An 8,410-nucleotide genomic window follows, 5' to 3' on the forward strand; every position below is an offset into this window, starting at 1 on the left:
TACTGGTCAAAAGCCTGAAGACGACCATGATTATGGACAATAGATTTTAATTAAAATTTGTTGTTACTGGGATATAATAAAGTTTTCGTGTTGATTTGTATATTACTTTTCTGAGACTTACAGTATTTAAAAAAAAGGAATCAAACTCTCTATTACAGTAAGCTTCATTGTTGATTCCTTTCTTTTTGTACAGGACTGAATAGGAAATGTAATTTTTCCTTGGGTCAGGAGAAAACTTAGGGGCCCTTACAAAATTAATGCCATTTTTACTAACAGAAAATAAATCTCTAAAACTGTTTTTTTTTTTATTAATAAAGCATTATCGTGCTTAATTTATTCAAAAAATGGCAAGAGAACTCTATTCTCAGACTCCATACAAGCTCTCAATGGCTGGCTTTTTTTTTTTTAACTTTTTTCTTGGATTCCCAGTTTTAATTAAGCCTTAGAAAATGCCTCGTTTTGTATTTTCTTCCTTTGTTCATCAGTATGACATAATGTTGAGTATTTTGAATCTTAGCTCAATTTATTGTCTTTAATGGCCTCTGTGTAAAACTACAAATGCATTACATACTTCTGTAAAAATTTAATTCAATAAGAATATACTTATAATAATAAACAATGCTTTTTGCCCACGACTATAAATTAGACCTAATAAATAGGGTATAACAATTGGTGTGATAAGACCTGCAATTATTATACCCTATTTATTAGGTTATCTAATTCTGTCTAAGAATATACTTGTTTTTAGACCAAAATAAGGAAAAAAAAATGTTCAATAAAAGTAATTGAGTTTTCCCTACTTTTGAATTTAAATAATCTTAGTCAACAAGTGTAAATAAACAAATTTTAAAATATGAATGTAGAAAAAGCATGAAACAATTTTTAGCTTCTTGGTAAAAAGACATTTGTTGGTTTCTATAGGGAGCCCTTCAATTGATAGATGAGTGAATTTGTGATAAACATTTTATTAAGAACACTGACAATAGATTGTATAAAACTATTCTCTATATTTATTAATTTAACTACAAGACAATTGTAAATTATATTTTTAATAAACATTTCAATTCTACATCAATAGATCTGATAATTGATTACGTTTTACTTCTGCAGCTGTACGATTTCTTGTAATTGGGTCTTTTGCAGGTTCATTATAATCATCAACAAATGCATCCTCTGTACAGTCAATATCACCTTGATTAATGTACAAATTATGCAATATACATGATGTCATTACGACTTTTGACATTGATGAAATGTTTTCCATGTCCAGATATTTCAGACGACGGAATCGCCCTTTTAGCAGACCTATGGTTTGTTCTACCACAACTCTGATAGAACTGTGTCTTCTGTTAAAATTTTTCTGTTTTACAGTAAGATTACCATAATCTTTATATGGTACAATTAAAAATGTATCTAATGGATACGCTGAATCTCCAAGTAAATAATACTTATCTTCTAAATACCTTGAAGATTCATTTAAAAACATTTTATAAATAGGGCTCTGCTGCCAAACCCGAGAATTATTGGCACTACCAGGCCAACCAACAAATGCATCAATAATTCGCATTTCAGAATCACAAATTATTTGCAACAGGATAGAGTGCCTTCCTTTCCTGTTGTAATAACTCTGGCTGTCTTCCTTTGGAGCTTTTATATATATGTGTGTTCCATCAACACACCCAATTACTCCAGGCAATGAAACAGAACGTAATTCTTCAAGCTTATGAACTGTTCTTTCCAAGTTATCATTTGGCCATGTAATAAACTTGCCAATCATACGACACATTTTTTGACAGAAGTCTATAAAGATTGTGTGTGCATGACCTTTATTGACACCAAATCTGTCTCCAATACCTCTAAATGATTCTTGGTTAGCAAGAGTCCAAATACTCAATAATACTTCCTTTGTAGAAGANTTATTAACCATATATTATTAAAAATGCATTAATAAATAAAATACAGAACTGGGAATAGTAATTTATGGTTTTTCCTAGTGACAAGTAGATTCGGAGACAAGTAAATTCGACTTACGTCGTTTTTCGACTTAAGTCGTTTTCCTGGAACCAATTACCGACGTAAGGCGAGGTATACCTGTATTTGGTGTTCATTATTATTATTTTTATTAGTTTGTATTTTTTATTTGTGATTTAATTTGTACATAAAAACAAATGTTTTTTCTTCCTATTTTCTCTATGTATGTTATTTTCCATAATAACAACTGTATACCTACTTTTGCACTCCCCTTGTATGTATAGTCACATATATATATGCCAATTTATTTTTTTATTTCAGAAGAATTTGAAAAATACTAAAAAGATTAAGAAAATTTCCTATGATCACTGCATTTATGATGGTAAGTTTCATTTTTTTAATTCAGTTATTAGAAGAATGAAAGAAATAAATTTGAGGAAAATTCAAGTTCTGTCTGGAGTTTTGGTAATGGTGATCAAACTGTATGTTACATAGTCCTAATTTTGTTTTCACCTCTGCAAGCCAACACTTCTTGTTATTTTGGCAATGTTACTATGCCTACAGAATAGAAAGTTTTTGGCTAGTGTTGGAACCATTGCATGACAAACTCTCTGACTTCAGTGTTCTGGTGAATCTCCTGTTCCAAGTCTTCCTTCAAGAGCTGAACCTCCACTGTGTACAGAGTGTATTCTGTCATCAACCAAAAGACTACTCTGCAGTCACAGTATCATTACCAAAATGATGGGAGAGTGTCAATGTATAGAGTGGAATACTTTGGAAAAGAAACATAAATTGAGAGTGTGTAACACATACAGTTAGTTCCTTTGTCATCACTGAAATTCCAGACAGTAGCAGACTGTCTTCATGTGAATTTGATGATTTTTCAGAAACATCAAATTCCGGGAACGGCAGTTATGTGCAGTATAATTATACGTGAAAAGGTAATTGCATGTTACAGGCAGTTTGTCAAAAAACACTTCATATACAGCTTGGACTATTATTATTACGTTATATGCATAAGAATGCATATGACTAATCTGATGTATTTATATGGTGCTATTTCTGTAAGGTCATTAGTGAAACATTGCGTTATTTGATAATAAATGTGGCAATTTTTGTAAAAAGGGACAGTCAAATTCACAACGATATATATGATATAGAATTTTCACAAAGACATTTATATTACAAGTAAACTTATGTACAGTTACAAAAGTTCACAAACAACAATTACAAAACATCAGGTGTAACAAAGTTCAAATACTTTTAATCCACGACAACAGGTCCGTCGAAAGGGACACCTTGCGATGAACTCCTTCAAAGGTTAGATATTGCACAGTGAGACGAAACAATCCTCTAGATCAGCTTAGGCGAAGCTAGATAAACGTGAGTTCCCTTGATGTGTCCTAGGCGAACTAAACTTCCCGCCTAAACTCAATCCTTTTATACGGATTGAGGGAAATGGAATTCCACCAATCAGCGCTTAGTAGTGCTACAAGACGTTTGCTGGTGGTACGGTGTCTTCCAGCCAATCCGCGGTCGAGTTTCCAAAGTTGTCTGATTGGCATTCCCATGGTGACAACTGTTGTTCGTTTGAAAATATGGAAAAGTGCGGGAAATTGTATGTCGGACGATTTTATCCCAACAGGGATGTTAAGGTTTTTGAGAAACAGAACTTTTATGCTACTTAAAGTATATAAATATCAGATTTCTGAGATGTAATTATTTTATTAGTTTCACAATTAACAAATTATCTTATCTGTATTGAAACCGAAGTTTCATAAAACACATGTTCAACAATTTAAATGAGGGTGTTTTGTGTCCAAAAAATACAGAATAATCATATTCCGGTCCTCCTCAGAAATTCCTTGGCCTTGTTGTCATTTTATTTTCAGCTGAGCTCTTTTCACATTAGCCCACATTATCATAAAGTTTGAAGGACTCCGTATGGGATCCTGGTCAAGGAAATTGGTTTGTTCACAGAACACGCTCATAACCAAACAATTTGTGATGTTGAAATTTGGCACATGCAGAAAAGACACATCACAGGATTTTCAGAGTTGTTAAATTTGAGGAGTGGCAATTGTGTGTGAAAAATCAGCATAAAATCACCACCTTATGCATGCAGTCCTTTAAAAAATAACTGCGTGTGATCGCAGGTTAATAGTGTAGGAAATAACGAACCTAACCTTCATTTTGTTCTGTCCTTGAATGTATCAATGCCAAAGATTTGCAAGGAAGTCATATCAAGATAGCAGAACTGAAAATTAACATTATCTTTACATTATTGTGTATGTAATATTTGTTTTTGAGATATAAACTGAAATGTAAGCCGACCAAGAATATTGTTTTTCAGTATGGTATGCTTTAGTATTAATTGGATGTAGTATGATGCATTATCAAATTGATTCATTTGAGGAGAGTTACAATTTTTATGTAAAAAGAAAGCTAGATACATCAAAAATTATGCAAAACTGAAGCTTCTGTATATAAATTTGAAGAATAAGAAGAGAATAAAAAAAAATTGTGTATGAAATACTTTGCATGCTTCTAAGCATCATAAATATATAAACTACAAGAATAATTAATGAACAATACATTCACTGTTATATTTGTTATTAAATAATGTAATGTTTCATCAAATAGCTTGATAAGAATGCAGTCGTCGTCGTCATCTATTGGTGCTGGTTCAACAGTAACTTGCACCCAAGGCAGAACCGAGTTTTGCTGTTCTTGTTCCCAGAATATATTGCCAATGAAGAGCACTTCTAGCACCGGCGCTCTTGTATGAATTATTTATAAACAACTTTAAAGTGGATTTATGGAATTTCACAGTATTTAGTTTATTCTTATTTATTTTTTTTCTCTATTTGAATATTTTGGTCGCCACTCTTGTTTAGCTGCTTGAGACAATTACTTCATCACCTCACCTGTTATGTGGGCTTCATTGTCCTCCTCTTATAGACTAGGTTATATGATGTTTTTGTGTGTTTTAACAGTATTTATATATATAAACAAGCCATATCCTTATATAATCAGAATTTTTTAACAAATGGCCTGTAACATACATACATACATAATCCAAGTTTTAGTTGTCAGTTTATTTATTTTGGTTAACAGTCATTGCAACAAATGGCTGTTTAATGCATGTACCAAAGGAACTGCCAGATTATAATGGGCCGTAACAAGGGTAATTTAATTATTAGTCCACAGTCTATGCACATTGAACAGTATAATAAGCTTTTATGGACTGTTTAGCAACCTAACAAGATGGCGGAAGCAAATGTCACTATTTGTATTTGCAGATTTATTTTGTCATATCTTTGAGTAAATTGAGACGAGTAGTAAAAGTGGTGTTAATAATATAACTGTGTTGATTGCCATATTGCTTTGTCAGAGGTCACACTATCCACGGACCAATAAGTGTGATGCATGTTAGTGAATATTGGAACACATTTTAGTACATCACAGTTCATTGATGTGCTGTTTGATACATCAATCAGCACATTGAAGAATGAAAGATTATCTACAGGTAATTAAGGACACACAAATGTCATTCCTGACTGTTACTACCAATATGCATTATGGTTCATTTCACAAATCTTCAATGGGTTGTAAGAATGCACTGTATTTGCTACAGGTATATTTACTTAGCAAAGGGAACAGATTGTTGGCTTGAGTTGGGTGCCATCCATAAATTATGTTCTCATTTTTCTTGAAATTTTTACACCACCTCCCCCTCTTGTCCTAGTTTGTTCGAGTTTTCATTAGCCCCCCTCTTCGGTCATTCGACAAAACTCGACCCACCTTAAAACCTTTACCAGATACCATAAGTAGAAATGAAACACAAGAAATTTTGAAATAAATATAATAAAATGCATAAACTGTATAAAATTTAATGAAATAAATGGATGTCCACTGATGTTAAGCCCTCATTTCCCCTTATCCAATTTTGTTTGACTTGTAACCCCTTCTATCCCTTCCAACGTGGACATTATCCCTTATCAAGAAAGCACTTCCAAACTTTTTTAAACTTCTAGAACCCCCAACCAAGTATCAAGCATTGCCTGGTCGAGATATGTGTAATGATCTGTAATAATAATTTTTAAAATATTTCAGTATATGTTAATTGTACAATGCTATATTATGTATATATATTTAATTCATGTTATTTTCTTATATATATTTAGTGTTTAGGTTTGAAGGAAAGAAGTATAAGAACGGATACGTGAAGACCGATAACTATTTGGATGTCAAACCCGATCCGAAACTTCTCTTGGAATGTAGAGTTGTTTGCGAAAGATTGAATTTAAAGATCGGAAACAAAGAATGTTCAGAGGTTAGTATTATTATCAGAATTCAAATTTTGAAATAAATAAATAATATATATTATCTGTGATACATATAATAGCCTAATAATTGTTGTTTCCGTTTTGTGAAAATCTAAAAATATTCAGAAAAATGCATTTATGCTAATTGGAAATTGAAATTAAGAGACGATGTACAAAATTTCCAATGCTAGAATCTGTTAATTGTAAATTAATAAAGATATCATTAATATTTAATGGCTTTTTAGGTGTAAGTATAAGTTTCTGCTTAGGTCCTTTGTTTTTTGTGGTCTTAAACACGTTATAATATATGCTTGTTCCTACTCACTGTTGGTTTGGTATTATGTACTGTACATCGCACTAGATAGTTCTTGTACAGTCTTGAGTATTATGCGAGTTTCGAATTTATGTGAACTTACAAAAAAGAGAACTTTCAAATCTCTGCTGTTCCATGTAGGGCTTTACATGGTCTAAAGTTTTCAGTGTTTAATATTATTATTAATATTTTTTTCATGTATTAATAGGATTTGTGTGTAAAGTATTTTCACAAATTAAATTTTGTCATAATCAAATGTAAAAAAAATGAATGTAAAACTGGTCTGGACTGCAAAAACCGAAAAGCAATTTAGAATTTAGAGCAGCCATTCATTAACAAGCAGGAGAGAAACGTCATTGGTAAAAATAAAACACTTCCGACATTCTGTTTTTAACTACTGTTACATATTTGTTACAAAAAATGAAAGTTTTTTAAAAAGAAAACAATGTTGGGTGGGAGAAAGTTTACAAAGTATGAATTGCAAGAATATCTTGGTAACTTTGACATCTACTCTGTTGTGTGATAATTTTGTAACCATCTTAAAAAACTACTAGAAACATCTAATGACAAACGGCACCTTGATAAGTGGCAAAATTACTTCACTAGTGAAAAAGTGTGATGTGCGGTGCTACGAGTATGTGACCCTGCAAATGGAATAATACAAAAAGTACACATTAATAAGATTAACAGAGAGTATTTTATTTTCATGTCGAATAGGTTCTTGATATGATGATCCCAACGTACAAAACAATGATTTATGTACACACATGCATTGGATTTCTCCTCCCGGACAACAGGTCTAATGAAACGCAACAAATATATGTGGGGTGACTTAAATCTATTACTTATAACTAAAGAAGGAAGAGAAAAGTAGATGTTTAAGGACAGTGAGAGGGAAAGATAGAAATACCCAGGATTCCTTGGCAATCTTTGGGTGGGTTATCATCCTCAGGTCTTTCTTGGACTGTTGTCTTATCATCGTTCCTGTACACCTTTTGTATGGTATTTTCACAATATTCTTTTCAAAGTTCCTTTGTGGGAAGTATTCGTTTCTGATTCCAATGGCTTCAAGTAGTCTCCAATCCTCCGATTTCCGATCTGGAGCACTAGGCCGCGATTTTTATGCAGCGCTTTACAGCAAACACTCTGAAACCCGTTTGTAAATGCAGCGCTGCAATGTAGCGAACCGTTTTTAAATGTTTGCTGCAAGAGGTCGCTGCAGCGAAGATAAAGCAGCTTTGAACCACGCTTTATTAGCAAAGCAAAATGGATGCCTCCACATCTCAAATGTTTAACGTTGTATTATGCTACGAAGACAAACAAATGAATGTTACCGTAGACGAAAATACAATGAAAAAATTTAGTACAGGTAAATATTTTTATATTTATGTACATTCTTGAAATAATAAATTTAAATTTATCCATTATTGGTATTGTTTAACTTGAATTAGGTTATACTGATATGATTAAATGGAATTATAGAATCAGTTTTTAATTTCAGCTAAGGAAAGACAATACCAAATAAGTGATAATCACATTGTACACATTTAAGATGTTTAATTTTAAAAATATGCTATTTTTCAGATGAGACATTTCGAGAGAAGTACTGCGAAGTATTCTTCTCATCAAATAATATTGAAGGCACAGGTGAGACATGTTTTATTATTCATTCAAAGCATTCTAGAGACAACTATATAAAATTGTAATACCGATGTAAATATATATATATTAAAAAAAAAAACTGTAAATAAAATCTATTTCATATATATATTTACTGAAATCTCAAAATTTAAAATTT

At 31.9% G+C, this 8,410-nt stretch overlaps 2 protein-coding genes across 4 annotated transcripts in view; one reads left to right on the top strand and one right to left on the bottom strand.

Annotated features, from left to right (window-relative positions):
• The window catches only part of LOC111614562 (zinc finger protein 780B-like), a 44,559-nt gene that overhangs the window by 16,847 nt on the left and 19,302 nt on the right, over window positions 1-8,410 (top strand). For all 3 annotated transcript variants that reach the window (XM_023355932.1, XM_023355933.1, XM_023355934.1), the window contains exons 4-5: window positions 2,293-2,353; window positions 6,159-6,307. In XM_023355932.1, coding sequence (XP_023211700.1) covers window positions 2,293-2,353; window positions 6,159-6,307 — 210 coding nt within the window. The remainder of the gene's footprint in view (window positions 1-2,292; window positions 2,354-6,158; window positions 6,308-8,410) is intronic.
• Window positions 1,015-8,410, bottom strand: part of LOC111614563 (putative nuclease HARBI1) — a 12,433-nt gene continuing 5,037 nt past the window's right edge. The window contains exon 3 of the mRNA XM_023355935.1: window positions 1,015-1,836. Within this exon, the coding sequence (XP_023211703.1) occupies window positions 1,067-1,836 (770 nt within the window). The 3' untranslated portion in view covers window positions 1,015-1,066. The remainder of the gene's footprint in view (window positions 1,837-8,410) is intronic.

This window comes from Centruroides sculpturatus, unplaced genomic scaffold (genome assembly GCF_000671375.1).
Source record: "Centruroides sculpturatus isolate CEXI.00-Female unplaced genomic scaffold, Cexi_2.0 scaffold1683, whole genome shotgun sequence".
NCBI lineage: Eukaryota > Metazoa > Arthropoda > Arachnida > Scorpiones > Buthidae > Centruroides > Centruroides sculpturatus.